Source organism: Astyanax mexicanus, chromosome 25 (genome assembly GCF_023375975.1).
Source record: "Astyanax mexicanus isolate ESR-SI-001 chromosome 25, AstMex3_surface, whole genome shotgun sequence".
Classification (NCBI taxonomy): Eukaryota; Metazoa; Chordata; class Actinopteri; order Characiformes; family Acestrorhamphidae; genus Astyanax; species Astyanax mexicanus.
This window is the reverse complement of record NC_064432.1, coordinates 24,605,758-24,629,674: the sequence shown is the minus strand read 5'-3', so window position 1 is coordinate 24,629,674 and position 23,917 is coordinate 24,605,758. Positions and strand designations below refer to the sequence as shown.

At 40.3% G+C, this 23,917-nt stretch overlaps 1 protein-coding gene across 1 annotated transcript in view; it reads right to left on the bottom strand.

Annotated features, from left to right (window-relative positions):
- The window catches only part of lmbrd1 (LMBR1 domain containing 1), a 145,736-nt gene that overhangs the window by 59,302 nt on the left and 62,517 nt on the right, over positions 1-23,917 (bottom strand). Inside the window, exons 7-8 of the mRNA XM_022681564.2 lie at positions 23,729-23,802; positions 2,074-2,199 (exon numbers count right to left, since the gene is read on the bottom strand). Coding sequence (XP_022537285.2) covers positions 2,074-2,199; positions 23,729-23,802 — 200 coding nt within the window. The remainder of the gene's footprint in view (positions 1-2,073; positions 2,200-23,728; positions 23,803-23,917) is intronic.

Here is a 23,917-nt window from a genome sequence, read left to right as displayed (position 1 = left end):
GAGAGATAGATAGATAGATAGATAGATAGATAGATAGATAGATAGATAGATAGATAGATAGATAGATAGATAGATAGATAGATATACAAAGAGAGAAATAGAGAGAGAGTTGAGAAAGAGACAGACAGACAGACAGACAGATAGACAGATAGATAGATAGATAGATAGATAGATAGATAGATAGATAGATAGATAGATAGAGAGAAAAAGGGTAGAGAGAGACAGGTAGAGAGACAGGTAGAGAGAGAGAGGGATAGAGAGCATAGAGAGAGTGAGAGAGAGAGAAATAGAGAGAGAGAGAGAGACAGAGAAAGAGAGGGAGAGAGAGAAAGAGAAATAGACAGAGAGAGAGAGAGAGAGACAGAGAAAGAGAAAGAGAGAGAGAAAGACAGAGAAATAGAGAGAGATGGAGAAAGAGAGAGAGGAAGTTAAAGTCTGTGACTCAGTGTAACTCTGCTATTATTAGTCATGGCAGTAATTGATTTGGGAGAGAAACAGTCTGACAGGGATAAAGACTGGAAGAAAATGAGAGCAGAAACAGAAAAACAGAATTAAAAACAAACGAAACAAAGTTCAGAAAAGGAAAGGAACTCTGAGAAGCTCACAGTCATCGTCTTCATACAGCGTTTAATAAGATTACTGGCGCTCAAAAAGAAGACCCGTTTACTGGCTTATTAAAATGCTGAAAATATTATATTTCTATACAATATTGAAAAACTATATATTACTAAAATATTATATAGATGTATTACAAACAGATTGACCTATTTTAAGCATTTATTTCTTTTATTATTGATGATTATGTTTATGGCTTACAGTCAACGAAAACCCAAAAATCAGTGTCTCAGAAAATTAGAATATTATATATTAGACCAATTGGTACTTTTGGCATCACTGATCATCAATAAATTTTACATTTCATTTGTAAATGAAGGGAGCAGAGTCTGGAGGAAGAGTGGAGAGACACACAGTCCAAACTGCTCGAGGTCTAGTGTGAAATTTCCACCAATCAGTGATGGTTTGGAGAGACATGTCATCTGCTGGTGTTGATCCACTGTGTTTTATTATTAAGTCCAACTTTTATGGAGATGTGGATTTCATTTTCCAGCAGGACTTGGCACACTGCCCACACTGCCAAAAGTACCAATCAGTCTTATATAATATTCTAATTTTCTGAGACGCTGATTTTTGGGGTTTTCAAAAGGGTGCAAAACATCTGTTTAATATAGCATGTGAGTTTCAACAGGAGGCAGGCTATGCAGAGTCTATGTATATATATGTCTATGTCATTATCAGTACAGTGATGACGGAGCTCGGAGCTGAAGCTGAAGCACTATGGGTTGTAAACAGTGATTTTTGGTTTTTAATGAGCTTCTTCTGCACTTTTTAAGTTATTAATGCCTCGTTTTAAATGTCAGGGCTCTCTGGATTCTACCAAGGAGGTGTGGAGCTACTTTGAGCTGGATAACGGTGTAAAAAGCGTTTTATGAAGGGTGTTTTTGGACAAACTGTTAAAAGTTCTGGATCTCTGAATGCTGTGGGAGAACAGAGGTGTGCTATTCATCAAAGGAAAGCACTTTTTATCATGTTTTACTAAAACAAAAGACAATTTTACACCAAAGTTCTCCTTTAAAATTTCAATTATATTTATTATTTTTTAAATGCACCTGTATATAGCTTATAAAATTGTTAGGAATTCATTCTTTTTTAAAAAGTGTAACAAGTTAAACACAGTGTTTAAACTACAAGCTTGAATATACTCAGCCCTGGCCGACCATAATCTTCAATTACATGCATTTTTTATACGGAAACTAATGAATAATATGGGAAGAAACGCGTGGACGTTGACAGACAGTGTAAATCGAATGTAAATGCGATTCAGCGCATAATTATGTAATGAATTAATTACATAAGTACACATATATTAGCATAGCAAAACGACAGCGTGAGCTTCATGAGCCGGACTTCTGAGGTTTTAAAGCGTGCATGCAGATGCACCTGCAGCTCAGACGCCCACGTTAAACCCTCCCCCCGCCCCCCAAACCACCCCCACCCCCACCGAGATCCACGCACCTTGGCTTTGATCTTGTCGATCTGGTGCTCCACCTCCTCGGCGTCCTCGCTGTTCTCCAGCCGCTCGTACAGGACGCTACGCGTGCCTTTGATCAGGTTCAGCGGCAGCACGGACATGCCGTACGCCTGCAATCAGCAAAACACAGCAATTACACACCACTTACACACCATTTACACACCACTTACACATTACTTAAACATTACTTACACACCACTTAAACATTACTTACACACCACTTACACACCACTTAAACATTACTTACACACCACTTACACACCACTTAAACATTACTTACACACCACTTACACACCACTTAAACATTACTTACACACCACTTACACACCACTTAAACATTACTTACACACCACTTACACACCACTTACACACCACTTAAACATTACTTACACACTACTTACACACCACTTAAACACTACTTACACCACTTACACACCACTTACACATCACTTACACACCACTTACACACCACTTACGCACCATTTACACACCACTTACGCACCACTTAAACACTACTTACACACCACTTAAACATTACTTACACACTACTTACACCACTAACACACCACTTACACACCACTTAAACATTACTTACACACCACTTACACATTACTTACACACTACTTACACACCACTTAAACACCACTTACACACTACTTACACACCATTTACACACCACTTAAACATTACTTACGCACCACTTACACACCACTTACGCACCATTTACACACCACTTACGCACCACTTAAACACTACTTACACACCACTTAAACATTACTTACACACTACTTACACCACTAACACACCACTTACACACCACTTAAACATTACTTACACACCACTTACACATTACTTACACACTACTTACACACCACTTAAACACCACTTACACACTACTTACACACCATTTACACACCACTTACACACTACTTAAACATTACTTACACACTACTTACACACTACTTACACACCACTTAAACATTACTTACGCACCACTTACACACCACTTACGCACCATTTACAGACCACTTACGCACCACTTAAACACTACTTACACACCACTTAAACATTACTTACACACCACTTACACATTACTTACACACTACTTACACACCGCTTAAACATTACTTACACACAACTTACACACCACTTAAACACCACTTACACACCATTTACACACCACTTACACACCACTTAAACATTACTTACACACCGCTTAAACATTACTTACACACCACTTACACACCACTTAAACACTACTTACACACCACTTAAACATTACTTACACACTACTTACACCACTAACACACCACTTACACACCACTTAAACATTACTTACACACCACTTACACATTACTTACACACTACTTACACACCACTTAAACACCACTTACACACTACTTACACACCATTTACACACCACTTACACACTACTTAAACATTACTTACACACTACTTACACACTACTTACACACCACTTAAACATTACTTACGCACCACTTACACACCACTTACGCACCATTTACACACCACTTACGCACCACTTAAACACTACTTACACACCACTTAAACATTACTTACACACCACTTACACATTACTTACACACTACTTACACACCGCTTAAACATTACTTACACACAACTTACACACCACTTAAACACCACTTACACACCATTTACACACCACTTACACACCACTTAAACTTAAAAATTAAAATCACTTTAGATTGGTACTGTATGTAATGAAGAAGCTCTTGAGGGTTAAAAAAATGAAAAAGAAAGACTAGAATAGTGAGTAGTGTGTGTGTGTGTCTATGTTTACTCGTGTTAAGTGTGTGTGTGTGTGTGTGTGTGTGTGTGTGTGTGTGTGTGTGTGTGTACAGCGACCATTTTGAGTGGAGATTGTAACTCCATCTCTGCAGTGCAATTTACAGCCAAACACTGCCCCCATGTGACGGCACTCTACCTGACACACACACACACACACACACACACACACACACACACCCCGTGATTTCATACGGTGTGATAATATGAGGTCAAACATATGTCCTTTACATCAAAGATTTACTTCCATATACAGCTCTTCAGTGTCTGAATCAGTTTCTCTGATTTTGCTATTTATAGGTTTATGTTTGAGTAAAATAAACATTGTTGTTTTATTCTATAAACTACAGACAACATTTCTCCTAAATTCCAAATAAATATATTCTCATTTAGAGCATTTATTTACAGAAAATGAGAAATGACTGAAAATAACCAAAAAAAAAAAGATGCAGAGCTTTCAGACCTCAAATAATGCAAAGAAAACAAGTTTATATTCATAAAGATATTAACCAGTACATTTCCGTGACCATACGATTTTTAAAAGTGCAGAAATGGACAATAAAACCAAAAATCAAGGCCTAAAATGAATCTTGACACTTTTGACATTTTTCTGATTCCTCAGAGTAGCGCTATTGGGCGGCATTAGCCACTAACCGCTAGCACTAGCGGTTAGTTGCTAATGCTAATGCTGCTGCACCTAGCCATAGAGTAAATTTGGAAATCTAAGCTTACTGTAAATAAAATTACTCACCCAAGAGAGGAGAGAAATCTGTGTAGATTAACATCCAGTACTCATTTGACTTTACTTAACCTAGCTTAGTGGCGAAATCCGCTGAATTAAAAGGAAAACATGGCAACACCCCTGTTCCTTACTAGTGTTGCTTAAAATGCGACCTATAATACAGTGTGCCTTTAATATAGTGCGAAAAGATACGTTACTGTTTCCTACACCTTCAAACGACTCTTGAAAAACGGTAGAAAACTGCTACAGGAAGACGTATGGCTGACCCACATGGAAACAGCAGCTTTAACCTTTAGCTCAGATTAACATGATCAAGGACTAAGAATTAGAGGTTTGACAGGTGAAGAACTGCAGTAATAAAGTCAGTGAAGTAAAACAAAAATATAAAAATAAGAGAGCACTTAAAAATGATGAGTTGAAAACCTCTGGAATATAATCAAGAGGAAGATGGATGATCACAAACCATCAAACCACCAAACTGAACTGCTTGAATTTTTGTACCAGGAGTAAAGCAGCATAAAGTTATCCAAAAGCAGTGTGTAAGACTGGTGGAGGAGAACATGATGCCAAGATGCATGAAAAAAAAACTGTGATTAAAAACCAACCAGGATTATTCTACCAAATATTGATTATTTCTGAACTCTTAAATCTTTATGAATATGAACTTGTTTTCTTTGCATTATTTGAGGTCTGAAAGTTCTGTATCTTTTTTGTTACTTCAGTCATTTCTCATTTTCTGTAAATAAATGCTCTAAATGACGATATTTTTATTTGTAATTTGGGAGAAATGTTGTCTGTAGTTTATAGAATAAAACAACAATGTTTATTTTACTCAAACATAAACCTATAAATAGCAGAATCAGAGGAACTGATTCAGACTGAGGCTCTGGCTCTGCAGGGGGAGGGTGATATAACTGATAGCACAGTTCTGGAATTGGTGCAGCTTTCTAAATGCCATAAATCAGATGTTATTTAAACACCCAGCGCGCATCAATAGGCATTTCCAGCTCGGTGAGGGCGGGTGGGCCGCGGTGGGCTGCGGCGCGGGGCGGCGGCGAGCCCCTCTATATGAGCTTTCTGAACTTTAATTAAAAATGAGGACCATCTTCAATACCCATGTGGTGGCAAATCAATACAAGCAGAGAATAATGGAGACAGAGCGAGCACACACACACACTAATACACACACACTAATACACACTCACACACACACACACACACACACACACACACACACACACACACACACTCAGAGACAGAGGTTTAGCACAATTAGACCTTCAAAACCAGCCAAAACACAAGTCTGACCCCCTCTATCTCCACCAACAAGCACAGAAAACCCAGATCTCCCTTTAAAATAACCTTTTAATTTCTTAAAACTGATCAATATGATCTATTATCTATACCGCAGATCAATAATCACCAGTACTGAGCTCTCAGGACCCTCTAAGCATCTGGTTATTAGTTGTGATACTTGTGATTTTCATTACATTATAGGGCTGGACAATATATCCAAAAATCTGTATCCTCATTTTTCCTCATTTCAGCCAATTCCATATCATTTTGATTAAAAGAAATACAAAAATAAAAATACAGAAAAACAATGTCTGATACAAACTTCTGACAAGTGAATTTGACAATTAATGTGATGTAAATCTGGGGAAAATCTTATTATCAGTGCTAGACGTGTGATAATGCTGTTGGATATCTCAGTATCAGTGTAAAATTTTACATCTTAAATTATTTTAAATTGTTCAACTTTACTCTACTTCCTTTAACCCCATTCTATCTGGCTCTACCCTCATTTTACCACACTTTACCTTACTCTACCACACGCTACCTCATTCTAATCTACTCTACCTCATTTTACCACACTCTACCTCACTCTACTCCCATTCTACCTCATTCTACCTCATCTACACTCATTCTACTACCACACTTTACCTTACTCTACCACACTCTACCTCATTCTAATCTACTCTACCTCATTTTACCACACTCTACCTCACTCTACTCCCATTCTACAATGCTTTACCTTACTCTACCACACTCTACCTCATTCTAATCTACTCTACCTCATTTTACCACACTTTACCTTACTCTACCACACTCTACCTCATTCTAATCTACTCTACCTCATTTTACCACACTCTACCTCACTCTACTCCCATTCTACAATGCTTTACCTTACTCTACCACACTCTACCTCACTCTACTCCCATTCTACAATGCTTTACCTTACTCTACCACACTCTACCTCACTCTACTCCCATTCTACAATGCTTTACCTTACTCTACCACACTCTACCTCATTCTACTTTACTCTACCTCATTTTACCTCGTTCTACCTCATTCTACCTCGTCTACACTCATTCTACTACCACACTTTACCTTACTCTACCACACTCTAACCACACTCTACCTCATTCTACTTTACTCTACCTCATTTTACCTCATTCTACCTCGCTTTACTCTCATTTTACTACCACACTTTACCTTACTCTACCACACTCTAACCACACTCTACCTCATTCTACTTTACTCTACCTCATTTTACCTCATTCTACCTCGCTTTACTCTCATTTTACTACCACACTTTACCTTACTCTACCTCACTCTAACCACACTCTACCTCACTCTAACCACACTCTACCTCATTCTACAATGCTTGACCTTACTCTACCACACTCTACCTCATTCTACTTTACTCTACCTCATTTTATCTCATTCTACCTCGCTCTACTCTCATTCTACTACCACACTTTACCTTACTCTACCTCACTCTACTCCCATTCTACAATGCTTGACCTTACTCTACCACACTCTACCACACTCTACTCCCATTCTACCATGCTTGACCATACTCTACCACACTCTACCTCATTCTACTTTACTCTACCTCATTTTACCTCATTCTTCCTCACTCTACTCTCATTCTACTACCACACTTTACCGTACTCTACCACACTCTACTCCCATTCTACTATGCTTGACCTTACTCTACCACACTCTACCTCATTTTACCTCATGCTACCTCACTCTACTCTCATTCTACCATGCTTTACCATACGTTCCTTTACTCTACCTCACAATGCCTAACACTAACTTGCTCTATCATGGACTACCTTGTTCTACTTCACTCTAACTCTGACCACATCACTCTACCTTGCTCTACCTCTTCTCTACCTCATTCTACCCTCATTTTAACTAGCTTTACCACACTCTGCCTCACTCTGCCTTCACTATGCGTCACTCTACCTCATTCTATCCTCATTCGATCCAACTTCTACTATGTTTAACCTCACTATGCCTCAGTCTACCCCTCACTCTAACTTGCTCTACCCCACTTTACCCCCACATTTGTATTTGCTGTGAATTTGCAGCTCCTTCAATGTGTTTATCTATCAATATGTTTGCATGTGGGTAATACCCTATATAACCCAGCTGAAATAGGGCTTTAGAGTCTAAAACACTAAGCACTGTGCCTCGCTCCGCCTCCAGTCTTGGTAATAACATGAGCACAGTCTAGGTTTGCTGTGATTCACTGCGTCATCGCGGCTCTTTCGCTGTTTTTATTGCGTTGTATCGTTCCGGTCAGCAGCTTTTCTAAGAACAGGGAAACACGGCAGCTCCAGATGCAGCAGGTGGAGGACTCTGGAGTGCTGGTGGTGTGAGGCGGTAAGCGGTGAGCGCGGTGTTGCAGTGTGTGTTACAGCGAGAGAACGCCGTGCTGCACTATTATTAGTCTGCGCTGTGGATGGCTGCTGTGGGCACCGCCGCCCCCCGTGCTATGAATCATAGAGCTCTTAAGGCCGTAGCACGTCCCGAATACCAAGAGCTCCTCATAAAAGAAGAATCTGTCCTGCATCCCCTGGTGAGACACACCCCCTCCTCCCCCTAATCCCTCCGCCTCATCCCTCCTTCCCTCCTTTCATCTACTCTTAGTCTATCAAGCATGAGAGAAATACCAAACAAGAGGGAGGCTCAAACAAAACGATTAAAAAAAGGATCTCAGAGCTTCTGTTTGGGGTTTGGGTAGTGTACCTCCTGGTGAGAGATGGACTTTAGCTTCGTCTTTAGCTTCATCTTTAGCTTCGTCTTTAGCTGGTTCACAAGTTAAAGATGTCCGTCCGCTAAAATCCACTTTTTCTTGTTCTTTGTGAAATACAGTGATGCTGCACATAATGAAACTCTTCCTCAACCTCCATTGTCTGCAGTAGCTAGTAAAAGAAAATCCTCAGAAATACGAGTCGATCAGGAAAAGCACCGTGTCTACATCAACCCGTGAATTAATATTTAGTATTCATGGCCCCGCCCACCTCGGCTCGCGACCGCCTACAGGCAGCTGAAGCTAAAGCCGGGCAGCGACACCGTCTCGCCAGATAGGAACTAAATAACAGCGCTATGAACAGCATGGCAGTTCATTCCTGTGTTATTTGTGCGAATAACACATCTGTGTTTTATGCTTTACCCACCAGCCAAGTACAATTGAGAATTGAGATAGGTAGGTGTACAGATGTAAAGAACAGTTCTGTTTACACTAGTTAAAAGTATAAAATCCTCCCCAAGGTGGATTTTTACTTTCTCGACCTGGACTAGCCACCTCTATGTGTAAGTAACTTCAGGTTTAAATAGGATCTCCGGTGGATTTCGCGTTATACAGACTTTAAGACTAGGTCAGTGGCTGAACTGCATTTAGCAGGACATTTTTACACATGTTTTAAAGTAACTTATGACATTGTAAAGACTGTTATTAGTGTAAAAAAAAAAAAACGTTTTTCTAACTGTTGTCTGTTTAGCCAATCAGAGGTGATGTATGTTTGCATGTATGAAGAATATTCATGAGCAAGAGCTGAAATCCTATAATTTCTCCCCGTCCACTCCTCCACTGGACTAAAGCAGCGTTATACCGAATAACCGGAGCACTTTTAAAATAAAAATTTAAACCAGCTCACGTTTGCATTCATTCATACTAGAGACCACAAGTAGGCTAGCACAACACGCCCTAACACCTTCTATACAACCACCACCACCACCATCATCATGTGGGTGAGGATAAAGGAGAAAGGATGGAGGGAAACGAGAGAGAGAGAGTCATCAGTAGAAAGATAAGCAGAAGAGGAGGAAGAGGGATGAGGGGTGTTGAGGGTAGGGGTTCGCCGCCATCCTACACAAGGCCGATCTTTGTTTTCCACAGGGCTGCATGGGAAACTGTGTGTGTGTGTGTGTGTGTGTGTGTGTGTGTGAGGTCAGGTTGTGTGTATTTATTCTGCATTTACTGATTAATATCCTTCAGCTATGTTTGCAAAAATACATCCCCCCCTTCGCCGAGCAGAGCCTGGAGTAAACACTACCTCTAATGTGTTTGAGATAATCAAATAAATATCCAAATCAAATGTGTGTGTGTGTGTGTGTGTGTGTGTGTGTGTGTGTGTGTGTGTGTGTGTGTGTGTGTGTGTGTGTGTGTGTTTCCCCCGCTCGGACTAATAAAGGATGGAGAGCAATTATGCAAATCAGCCGCAACTTAATAAACATGGGATATTGAAGTAATGGCAGTTCTGTTTTGGCGAAAATAAGTGGACGGATCGTTTCTACAGGCGTCCAAACAACGAGGAACGAGGAATGCATCCTTAATGAGAAAAACACTGACAAAAGTTGCGCTAAGCGGCTGCCATGGTATCGCAGACGGTTGCTATGATGCTTGCTAAGTGCCTACAAGAGGCAAGAGAAGTGCTAGCTTGCAATCTATATGCAAGGTGACTTGTATGCTCAAAATTAGTGGTTGCTGAGGTGCTGCAAGGCAGTTTCAACAGTGCATATCGTTCACAGAGTGGTTGCTGTGGTAACCTAAGTGGTTGATTGGGTGTTCATGTCATTGTTGCATTTGAAAAGGGCAGAATACAATAGCATGCAAACTCATGAAGTAGTTTTACCACCAAAGCCAATATTTAATGAGCAAATACTTTAGCAACATCCATTCGATCAAATGTTGTGCTAAGTGGTTGCTATGGTGTCGCAGCCGGTCATTATGATGTTGCTAAATGCTTACAAATGGCAAGAGGAGTGCTACATTGATGTCTATATGCAAGGTGACTTGTGTGCTCATATTAAGTGGTTGCTGAGGTGCTGCAAGGCAGTTTCTACAGTAAAGCAAGTCCAGGAGGTTTGTGTAGTGGTTGCTGTGGTACCATAATTGGTTGATGGGGTGCTGCTAAATGCTAACTGATATCGCTCTGGCTTAGCGTAACACTTAGGGTGCTTTAGTGTAGCACTGTCGGTTAACATTTAGCCGTTAATGCTAAAGCTAATGCTGCTGCACCCAGCCTTAGTGGAAATCTGGAAATCTAAACTTACTGTAAATAAATGAAAGCACTTTACTCACACAAATAAACAGTTTTCAGGAGAGAAATCTGTGTAGATTAACATCAAGCACTCCGTTTACTTAATTTTGCTCGAGACCTGCTGAATTAGAAGGAAAACATGGCGACACCCCTGTTCCTTACTAGTGTAGCATAATGCGTCTTATAATACTGTGTGAAAAATATGGTAAAAACTCATTTTTTATCTTTTTTTTATCTTTTTAAAAAGGTAAAGCATGCAGTATCTCAGGGTAGATGTGTAGATATCTCCACCTGTATCTGCTTCCTCCAGAACAACCAGCAAGGCCCTGAGCTCCATGTAAAGCAACTTAATTTGCTTGTGAAGTTCAGTAATTAGCGTCGGGCCAGGCTCTTCATTAGCCAGACGACAGTCCAATCAGTGCTGGTGGGCTGTGTACATAGCTGAGCCCTCGCTGCCACGGGCCATGCGCTAGCATCTGCTACCGCTAACCGTTATCGGTTCACAGGGACGCGCTCTAATCCGATCAGCCTACTTACATCCAACTTCATTACGTCTCAGCCAGAGGCTACTGAGATTGGGACACTTCCAAACCGCCAGGCCTGAAAAACGACACCGCCAAGGTACAACCCGACCACGCTCAACAAGCCAATCAAGGGTTTAGCCCTACTGAACCAATCAGCACCTCAGCACTTCAGCACTTTTCACAGCCAGACCCCTCCTGATCCTGACCTCCAGTCCTTACCTCCTTTAAAAAACGCCACAGCGAGGAATTCGAGAAATCAAACGCGCAAAAACTTAAAACTAGAGTTAAAAAATAGTATTTTACTGGCTGCTGTCCAAGAAGCAATGCATCAAAAAAAGCAGCATGTTCTGATTAAAAAGCACTAAATACTGTGAAACTATGAAAACATTGATATATATCGATAAATTGATATGAAATTTCGAAGTATTTTGAAGTTTATCGATTTTTATATTAGTCTAAATAATAAAAAAATTGGTGTCAGAAGTGGTTCATTTGCTGTTCATTCTGTATTAAACCTTACTCAATAGATAGGGATGTATACCGTTCAGTTTCTCTGATTTTGCTATTTATAGGTATATATTTGATATGTTTGAATGAGTAAAACGAACATTGCTGTTTTATTTTATAAACTACAGGCAACATTTCATATTACAGAAATACAGTTTTAAGAGATCAGAAAACAATATTTGGTGGAATAACTCTGGTTTTTAATCACAGTTTTTTTCATGCATCTTGGCATCATGTTCTCCTCCACCAGTCTTACACACTGCTTTTGGATAACTTTATTCTTTACACTCCTGGTGCAAAAAAAATCAAGCAGTTTAGCGTGGTTTGATGGCTTTTGATCTCATTCACTAATTTTATACTCTAAGCAAAATACCAAAATGTATTTCCTGGGGTGGTCCTGATGAGTGCCAGTTTCATCATTACAACATTTGCATTGAATGACCTTCATTTTTTAAAGAATCGTATATTTTTTTCTTTACTTAGTTAAGTAGTTCTTGCTTCTCATAATATGGATTAGAGCATTACTCAACTTTACGACTGATGCTCTCAAACACTTTATTAAGAGGCAAGAAATTCAAGTAATTAACTCTTGATGAGTTCAGCACAGCTGTTAACTGAAAGCCTGAATTACAGGTGACTCTACCACATAAAGCTGACTGAAAAAAATACAGCAGAGATTTTTTGTTTGGCACTTTTGTCTTTATTATTTTATACAAAATAAGAGTCTTAGTTGCAGTCAGTTGTTACTGTTTATGAAATAGTTTTGTTTATAAAATTATTTTTGGGCCTAATTAAAATTACCATTGAACTGCAGTGGCAACGACTGTCTAACGTATTAAATAAATATATATATTTTAATGAATAAATGAAAAATACACCCTGATAACATGTTCAAAAGGCCGAAAAGCACAAAGCAGGTAGTAAATCAATCCTCTCCAGCACTTCAGACTGATGACGCAGGAGAGCTCTGAGCAGAAAAAGCAGAAGAAGAAGAAGAAGAAGAAGGTGGAGAAGGAAAGGAACACCAGATGAGACGAAACTAATAAGAGAAAAATAAAAAATTGGGGCCAGAGATTGAAGTGGGGCATAAGAAGCATCCAGAGGGCATGTCGTTCCTGCCTGGTCAATTAGCGATCCATGATTAAATTGGAGGATGGAGGGGGCGGAGGGATGGAGGGATGAATCCCTCTCTCATTTGGCGCGAGAGCACAGACTGGAGATTCAGGAAAGAGAGAGAGGGATGGAGAGAAAGATGGAGATGGTGGAGTTATGAAAGCACTTCATAGTAATGATACAGAGGAGCACTGAATAGAAAAGGAATTAGAACGGAACATGAGATAGAAAATGAAAAAAAGAGAGAAATAAACATATCTCAAAATGAAATCTCAAGTGGGGCCTAAGACTGGGCCTTGGGGGATACCGCCTGTACTGTTCTATTAACGTATATATTCTGAAATTTTCCCAAAAATCGACAAAGCTCCTTATAATCCGGTGCTCCTTATGTATGAATTCTACCAGTCAGGTATTAAGGAGCAGTAAAGCCACTCTATTTTAATGAAGTTTCTCCAGCACTAAGGCTTGGTGCAGCAGCATTAGCGTTAGCTGCTAACTGCAGTGTTAGCTCTTATGCTGTATAGAGGTGATTATATCAGAATGTATTCTGCATGTTTACTGTGTTAAAACAAGCTCCCTGGGTTACCGGAACACTAAGTTTCTCATTCTAACGCTATTGGACGCCATTTATAGCCTGCTAATGCTCTACAGTTAGCAGCTAACGCTAATGCTGCTGCACCCAGCCTCATGCTGCCGCCTTCAAGTACTCCTAACAGTCAGGTATTAGGAAGGAGTAAAGCCACTCCGCTGAAGTACAGCGTTATAAAAGGATAAAAAAGGAGTTTAAGTGAAGTTTCTCTAGCACTAAGGTTTGGTGCAGCAGCATTAGCATTAGCCGCTAACCACACTGCTAGCGAAACGTTTGTTTTAGCTTAGTCATAGCTAGTTTTAACATGGCAAAACTACACGGTAGACTACAGTCCAAAATAAAGAGCTAGTGCTGCAGTTAGCTGCTAAAGCTAATGCTAATGCTGCTGCACCCAGCCTTAATGCTGGATAAACTTCACTCTAAAATTCATACATAAGGAGCACATAAGGACACACAACATGGTCTGGTTGCAAATTCGAAAACATGGCATATTTTTAGCTTAATTTCTATAAAACATAAGGAAATAGAAGCATAGCATTTATGCTACATACCCTATAAACTGTATATACAGTTATAAGGCAGAGGAATCTTCCTCCTCGAGATTTAGGAGAGAGTGTTGGAGGGGGGAAAAGAGAGATAGAAGTATAGAGATGGTCTCCAGGGCTGTAAATCAGGGCACTCGGCAGGCTTTTAAATCACTAAGCAATGCCTAATAGCGGAAACACAACCCCGCCCTCCCCTCCCTCCGCTGGAAAATGCAGCGTTAAGCAGTTAAGCATTCATGTTGGGATAAAAAAAACACTGTAATTCTAAAGTGGCATCTTTACAGGAGAAAAAAACACAAGGAAAAAACAGGTATGGCTAATTTTGCATTGGCATTTATTAACAATAGAGATGGTTTTAATTCTCAAACGTTGCTATAGAATCAAATTAATATATTTATATATTTTATATTTCAATGTTTTAAAAGCTTTAAAGTATTTATTTCCTGTGTAAGTTCCTCTGCAGATGTTCTAACATTGTATAGTAGCCTCAGACAGACTGAGGAGATCCTTTGTCCCCAGAGCCATCAACAAAACTGAATATGATTTCTATTTTAGACTCTAGAAAATGCCATCTTTTACACAACAAAGAGTCACCTCCCTTTCACCGGTCTTTCAGTTAACAGCTGAGCTGAACTTATAAAGCGTTAATTATCTGAATTTCTTGTCTCTTCATAATGTGTTTGCGAGCTTAAGTTGTTAAATTGTGAACAGGTAGGAGTTGATATACAGTGAATAGTGAACTACTCGACCAAGTAAAGAAAAATAAATGAAAAAGAAGAATTTCAAGAACTTTGAAAATATCGTCAATTGAAGTCACCGCAAAGACCATCAAAAACATGAATAGAATGATGAAACTGGCACTCATCAGGACCTCCATCAGGAAAGAAAGACCAAGAGTTACCTCCGACTGGTACTGTATATACAGTATAATAAATATAAATACAGTCTCTCTTTAAAAAAATAAAATAAAATTGAATTGAAACCCTCCCACTGAGACTTTTTAGGTTGTTCTCCGAGGAATTTGGCCTGAATAACCCCTCTGACAGCTTTATTTCACGAGTGTAACAAACAGCAGCAGAAATCAGAAAGAAGAAATGCTGTAAAGCTTTAAAGAAGGTGAAACGCTGGCAGGAGGAGTGTGAAAGAAGGTCTGCGGTCAGGCCTGATCTCCACGCCTCGGCCGAGTTCACCCCGTGATTACAGCTCAACCCGTGTCAACAGGGCCGTAAACGTGTCACAACACCGGGGGCGGAGCCAGGGGAACGACCGGTCCAAGGTGGTCAAAGTCAAAGTGAGGCTATAATCAGTCTTTTCACCCCAGTACACATTTATTTACAATAAAGAGGAAAAAAGAAAAGAAAAAAGCACTAATTTCCACTGGCCTTCAACTGGAGCCTTCAGGGATGATGGAGGCTACATTCCTTTGATGTGAGGTTAGAAGATGCATCTGATAACAGATAGCAGATATTAGAGATTTGGTTTTGGGAATAAGGTTAAAGATCAATAAGAACGGAATATTTGTAATATTTTATCATATTTTTAAAATCCCTTTACAGGCATAATACACACCAGGAGTAATGCAGCATAAAGTTATCCAAAAGCAGTGTGTAAGACTGGTGGAGGAGAACATGATGCCAAGATGCATGAAAAAATCTGTGATTAAAAACCACCAGGATTATTCCACCAAATATTGATTATTTCTGAACTCTTAAAACTTTATGAATATGAACTTGTTTTCTTTGCATTATTTGAGGTCTGAAAGCTCTGCATTTTCTTTTTCGTTATTTGAGCCATTTCTCATTTTCTGTAAATAAATGCTCTAAATAAGAATATTTTTATTTCGAGTTTGGGAGAAATGTTGTCTGTAGTTTATAGAATAAAACAACAATGTTCATTTTAGAGAGAAACTGATACAGAAACTGAAGTGATCTCTTATTTTTTTAAATCCACAAAGCTGAAATGTGTTCCATACAGTCCTGCTTAAACATTCTAGAAACCTTTTCTAATTGGGGAAAAAAAGACACTTTTATTGTGGTTCTATATTTCTGCCGCTGCAAGGCCTTGACAGGTTCAACTCTGCAAATCAATCAATCAATCAGAGGCACACTGGTCAATCAGCCAAATCAGCGCTCCCTTCTGCCCCTCCCCTAAACCCATACATCACCCAGTGCCCCCAAACTTTAGGGTTAGTGCATCTTTAAGTGTAGATGTTAAATATAGCAATATTAACACAGGAGAAACTTAACTGTTAAAAAATGTTGATTCACTGGAGAATGAAATCTATGAGGATGGGCGGAGCTACATGCTAACATACTGCAAACATCCACAAGAGGCGCTAGATCTTCAGCGGCTTCATTTGTGGGTTTTAAACCTCAACAGAAGAGCTGAAGGCCTTTTGTCAGGTCTGATTAATCACACACATAATGGAAAACTATTAATTTTGGTGTATATTGGTTTACAATGTAATACTCTTAAGTCATACAGTAAAAAAAGTTATATAAGGCGTTTAGGTAACACCTGAGACTGGAGACTTGCTTTGCCGTACAGAACCTACTGTACTCTACGTAATTGGAGCTGCAGTCCAGGGCTTGTAGGAATTTGTATTATAATATAATATATGATATAATTGGTCTCGACTGTGGGAAGCCTTTATATGGGACTTTAATAAAGTTGGCATCAGTATAATAGTTTTTGAGTTCAGCTTAACTACTTCCATTATAAGTTCTTAAAAAAAACTGTTTAATACTTAACATTAGCACCACCGACGGGTAAAGTGAAATATATTAAATATATCTTCATCCACAATGGCATCTGTCTATCCATCTTTCAATACATCCATTCATCCATCTTTCTATCTGTCTTTCCATGTATCCATCCCTCCTCTATCCACCCATCTAGCCACCCACCCATCGATCTATCGATCTATCTATCTATCTATCTAGCCATCTATCTATATTTCCATATTCATCCATCAATTGATCTATCTATCTATCTATCTATCTATCTATCTATCTATCTATCTATCTATCTATCTATCTATCTATCTATCTATCTATCTATCTATCTTTCCATTTACCCATCCATCCTCTATCCACCCATCTATCCACCCATCTACCCATCCATGAATCTATCTATCTATCTATCTATCTATCTATCTATCTATCTATCTATCTATCTATCTGTCTGTCTTTCCATGTATCCATCCCTCCTCTATCCACCCATCTAGCCACCCACCCATCGATCTATCGATCTATCTATCTATCTAGCCATCTATCTATATTTCCATACATCCATTCATCCATCAATTGATCTATCTATCTATCTATCTATCTATCTATCTATCTATCTATCTATCTATCTATCTATCTATCTATCTATCTATATTTCCATATTCATCCATCAATTGATCTATCTATCTATCTTTCCATTTACCCATCCATCCTCTATCCACCCATCTATCCACCCATCTATCCACCCATGAATCTATCTATCTATCTATCTATCTATCTATCTATCTATCTATCTATCTATCTATCTATCTATCTATCTGTCTTTCCATGTATCCATCCCTCCTCTATCCACCCATCTAGCCACCCACCCATCGATCTATCGATCTATCTATCTATCTAGCCATCTATCTATATTTCCATACATCCATTCATCCATCAATCTATCTATCTATCTATCTATCTATCTATCTATCTATCTATCTATCTATCTATCTATTTACCCATCCATCCTCTATCCACCCATCTACCCATCCATGAATCTATCTATCTATCTATCTATCTATCTATCTATCTATCTATCTATCTATCTATCTATCTATCTATCTATCTATCTATCTACCCATACATCCATCCATCAATCAGTGGAAAAAAAAGATTTATCGGGGTAAATTATGCCCAGTATCACCCAGTCTGAAGGGTGTTTGGACAAACTTTTTAAAATTTCTGGATCTCAGAAAGCTGTGGGAGAACGGAGGTGTGCTATTCATTAAATGTAAGAACTTTTCATTATGTTTTACTACAACAAAAGTCCATTTTACACTGGAGTTTGTAAGATAAAGTATTCATACGAACGAAACGAGCGAGTTTCGTTCCTGTCAGTCGTTTCCTTAAACTTTGGATGCATATCAAATGTTAAAGCTTCACCTGGCTGCATACTCTTTCCTCCAGCAGCTCAGGAAAGTGTAGGCTGGAACTGGCTGGAAGGCAAAAGTCAATGAAAAGCGTCCAAGCTCCCGAGGTAAGAACTGCTTGTTCCTGCATTTACTTTAAGCGCAGTCAGGCATGGCGCTGTTATATGGAGTTTACATCTCTGCCCGTTGTTTGAATTAGGAGCAAGCGGCCACCTCTGCACAAAGCGAGGTGATAAATTAACCGGCCTGAGCCTGGACAACACCGCCGCTCCATACGGAGCCCATCACTTAGATTCCATTAGGTTAATCACGCATAATAATAACACATAGCGCCGTATGATGAATCACCTGTCGCCGGGCGGGAGGCAGCAGAGGCGGCCGCAGAGCGACTCCGGGTTCTGCTGCCTGTGGAAGAGCCTGTCGAGTGTTTTGAAGACGAAGACGAGGTCAGAGAGAGTGAGAGAGAGAGGAGCGACAGATGGTGTTGATAGGTAAAGAGAAATACAGCAGATAGATAGATAGAGAGAAAGAGACGATGGAGTTGAGAGCATCCTGGGATACGTATAAGCCCTGGTGCTGCCACAGTCTTCTCTCTGACTGAATCCGAACCTTCACCCTGAAGCCTGCAGGACTTTAAACTCAACAGCACAAAGAACGTCTGGATTTTTCACAGGGCTGTGCGATTAGTCTTAATATAAAACAGTATTTATATCGTTATCATGATTAAAACACTGTAAGAGATGCGATAATGCCAGAAGAAACAGCATAACACCCACATGCAGCAACACACTGCAGGATTTTTGAGGTTCTTCAATGTACAACTGTGGAGGAACCGCTTTAAATGCTTTAAAAGGTCTTTCAAATAAAATTTGTAGATGTCAACGGTTCCTTAAAGTACAAGAAGGTAGAGAGAGGTAGAGCAGAGCAGAGTAAAGTGCAGCGAGGCAAAGTGAGGTAGAGTAAGGTAAAAGGAGGTAGACTGTGCTTTAGACTTACTTTTAAACCTCCAAAAAAGGTTTTTAGAAGGAAAAAAAAATCCTGTGGGTTCCATAAAGCACCTAAAAAGGCTCCTATACTGTTTTAAACTTAAGGACGTCCAAAAATTCACTAAAGATTGAGTGAGGTGAAAGTGAGGCAAAATGAGTCATAGCGAGGTAAAGGGAGGTAGAGGGTAGTAAAGGGAGGTAGAGGGAAGTAAAGGGAGGTAGAGGGAAGTAAAGGGAGTTAGAGGGAAGTAAAGGGAGTTAGAGGGTGGTAAAGCAAAGCAAAGTACAGCAAGACAGTGTGAGGTACAGCATGTTAAATAGAGGTAGAGGAAGAGGCAGAGTGAGGCAAAGGGAGGTAGTGCAAGGCAGAGTGAGGCAAAGTGAGGTAGAGTATGGTAGAGTGAGGCAGATTGAGGCAGAGTGTGGTAATGGGAGGTAGAGCAAGGTAAAGGGAGACAGAGGGTGGTAAGGAGAGGTAGAGGATGGTAGAGTGAGGCAGGGTGAGGTAGAGGGTGGTAGAGCCAGGCAGTGATAGGTAAAGGGAAGTAGAGAGGGTGGTAAAGTGAGGTAAAGCAAAGCAAAGTACAGCAAGACAGTATGAGGTACAGCAAGGTAAATAGAAGTAGAGGGAGGCAGAAGGAGGTAAGCGGTGGTAGAATGAGGTAAAGGGAAGTAGAGGGTGGTAGAGTGAGGCAGAATGAGGTACAGCAAGGTAAAGGGAGGTAGAGTTTGGTAAAAGGAGGTAGAGCAAAGCAAAGCACATCAGCACAGTGTAAGGTACAGCAAGGTAAATGGAGGGAGAGAGTGGTAGAGTGAGGTAACAAGAGGTAGAGGGTGGAAGATTGAGGCAGAGAAAGATAAAGCGAAGCAGAGTAAAGCCAGTAAGAGGTACAGTAAAATAAAGGGAGGCAAAGAGTGGTAGAGTGAGACAGAATGGGGTACACTGAGGTAAAGGGAGGTAGAGTTTGGTAAAGGTAGGTAGAAGGTTGTAGACTGAGGGAGGTAAAGGGAGGTAGAGGGAGGTAGAGGGTGGTAGAGAGTGGTAGAGTGAGGTAAAGTGAGGTAGAGGGTGGTTTTCCACCAGCTTTTCAACATGGTGGTCAGAACAGAGCCACTCAAACTCATTACCAGCTTCAAGAGTCTTCCGGCTAATTACGAATCCTGTTTTAAAGGCATCCTGCACGATCCACATCACGCCGGATTACGACTCCGGAGAAGAAAAGGAGACAGTGAGACTTCCCGACTCAACCTGAGAATTATTTACTAACGACCTCCACGAAATCACGGCGTAATTCTGCAGCACAGCTCAGGACCTGACAGGCGGGAGGATGGATTCCAGCACTTGCTGCATCGGTTTTGGTCCACAGCTTGATATTTTTCAAACTTTCACTGCTTCCCCCCGGCAAGCGCCACTCCGTCTCACTCTCACTCCAGAGCCGAGAGTCGAGAGCCACGGCAGCGCTCGCAATCTCGCTCCACGCGGCGGCGGCGGTGAAAAATGGACAGCATTAACGAGCATTACGGAGAAGTCGATTATTCTTATTCAGCTCCAGCGGTGGACAGCTACAGCGTGCTGAGGGAATCAAAACCTCGAAATGTATTAACCACCACCCAGGCTCACAGATATATAAATAGGTGGCAGATAAGAGGGGAAATATGGAAATAAATCTTTCTATGCCCTGCCCCTTTAACCCACTGATGCGTATTTACATGTATAAGTACAGTGGCTTGCAAAAGTATTCATACTTCTTGAACTTTTTCACATCTTGTCATCTTGCAACCACAAACAAATATAATTTATTGAGCTTTGGGATTTGTCTCTAACAGAGATCTTTGCTCATTCTTCTTTAAAAAAACAGCTCAAGCTCAGCCAGGTTGGTTGAAAAGAGTCTGTAAACAGCAAATTTCATGTCGTTCCACAGAAGATCAATGGGATTTAGGTCTTTTAGGACTTTGATTTGGCCATTCTAACACATATAACCCATTCCACTGTAGCTCTGGCTGTATGTTTAGGGTCATCGTCTTGACGGAAGGTTTCTGGAAGTCTTTTAAAGTCTTTTTTTATCTCCATCCATCTTCCCATCAATTCTGACCAGCTTCCAAACTCTGTCAATGCTGAAGAATGCTGAAGCATCCCCACAGCATGATGCTGCCACCACCATGTTTCACAGCAGTGAGGATGGTGTGTTGAGGGTGGTGAGCAGTGTTACTTTGGTTTGATCTGACCACGTATGTATTTCATTCTTTAAACAATAGTTTTCTTATAGCTCTTCCATAAAAGTCAGACTTGTGGAGTTATAGCATGACTAACAGTTGTCCTGTGGACAGATTCTCCTGATCTACCTGAGCTGTGGATCTCTGCAGCTCCTCCAGGGTGACAATTGGACCAGTACAACCCACAGTCTGAGACTAGCTAAAATAGTCTTAAAATAAGGATGCACCAAACGATTGTCAGCAAATTACCGCATGATCTGCCAAATATTTTTTCGATGCCAAATTCAACAAGTTCAGTGCAACCCTACTTCCAAGCTTCACAGGGTAACAAAAAACAAGATGCAAACGCCCAACACCGACAACTCTTTCCTGACTAGGGGAGGGAGGGGGTTAATGCCATATTTCTGCCAAGCTTTTCCCCCCAATACGAGCCTCCAATGTGCTTCTTACAGAAGTGCATCCAAACCACTCTGCTATGACCTCACCCCTGAGATTAAAAAATGGGCCCTGACAGGAGGAGCACTGTTCAGTGGAGCGAATCCCTGTCCTGAACTCACCTGATAGCAGGCTTAAGGGACTACCGATCCAAGTAGAAGACCATGTCCTTAACGATGCTGGTGGGCACCTCCTAGAATTCTGATTTACGCTCTATTCCCCCTTGGATGTTTTAGCCCTTTGGACAGGTCAGTTCTGTCCTTAGTCTTATTTTATGACCTTTATGAGTCAGTTAATAATCAGCTGCATTTACTGCAATTGCACAAAAAGTTGCTTTTGGTAACTGATAGTTTTGTAAACTGGTTTCTTCTAATATTAATACAAAATATATTTATGGTACTTATTATGGTATTCAGTACAATGAATTGTATTGTGTTGTGGTTATAACTAATGCCATATTCGCTGTGGTGATAAGCGGTCATAAGAAACGATACTGAAATATACACTTCTCCAGGACACACCACCTTCTTCCTGTATTTACTTTACAGTAAACCCCATCCCAGACACGTATGACCAATAAAAGAAAAGAAAGTGTTCACATGTTTTGATGTGATGTATTTTGGTGAGCTTTGCTTTTTTCCCTTTGTGAAGCCAGACAAGACACGAGCAGACAAAACAAACCCAACTCATCATAATACATCATAAAAACTCATCATAATACAATCAAACCTAACCCAGACCAGAACATTCCAAACTATCCCAACCCAATATAATGCAATCAAACCCAACCCAGAACAAACTATCCCACTCCAACCCAATACAATCCAACGCAGACCAGACCAAACTATTCCAGTCCATCCCAAACCAGGCCAGACCAAACTATCCCAATATACGCCAATACTACCTAAATCAACCTGGACCAAACTATCCCAACCCAACCTAACCCATACCAGACCAAACTATCCCAACCCAACATAATACAATCAAACCCAGACCAGAGAAAACCATTCCAGCCCATTCCAGACCAGACCAAACTTTCCCTATACAACCTGACTTAACCCAGACCAAACTATTTCAACCCAACTCAATATAACCTAACTGAACCAGGACCAATCTATCTAGACCCAACCTGACCCAGACCAAACTATCCCAACCCAACCCAACGAAACCCAATACAATCCAACCAAACCCCGACCAAACTATCTCAATCCATCAAAATACAATCCAACCCAACTAAGTCTAAAAAAAACTTTTCCAACACAACCCATACCAAACTGAAAATGTCCAAGTTTACAAACTCATTAAATTATTTGGTCCAACCACAGCTGTAAATGTCTGCTTGGTCAAGAGTTCAGCTGACCTACGAGGTGTCATCACCTGTGCAACTATCACACAAGTGTGATGACTCTCAGATAGGGGTCTTCTCTGATGCTGGTGTGGATTTTAATCTGATTTGAGCTCTTCCTGGACCTGCTCAGACTGTCTAGGGTCTTTATAGTGTAAGAAGTTGTACCATACTCTTGCTTTATTTGTAAAAGTGCTCCACTTTTATAAGCTACAGGGTGTTCTATAACTTTCAAGCAGTAGTGTACTTAAACGCACATTTACAACCAGACATACCACAGTCACACAAACATCTAACAGACACTAGACACTGCTATAAAAGTCTACTCACCGTGTACGTAATCACTGCCAACATGCCAATCAAGGTCAGGGAACTGATGGAGAACGACAGTGCTTCCACGCCATCTGCAAGAGAAACCGGGACAGAGAGAGAGAGAGAATGTATTTATGTGTAGACACAGTGCCAACAGAGACCCTTGGGAAATATCCGAATGGACCTTTCCGTTTGATTTTCGGTCTT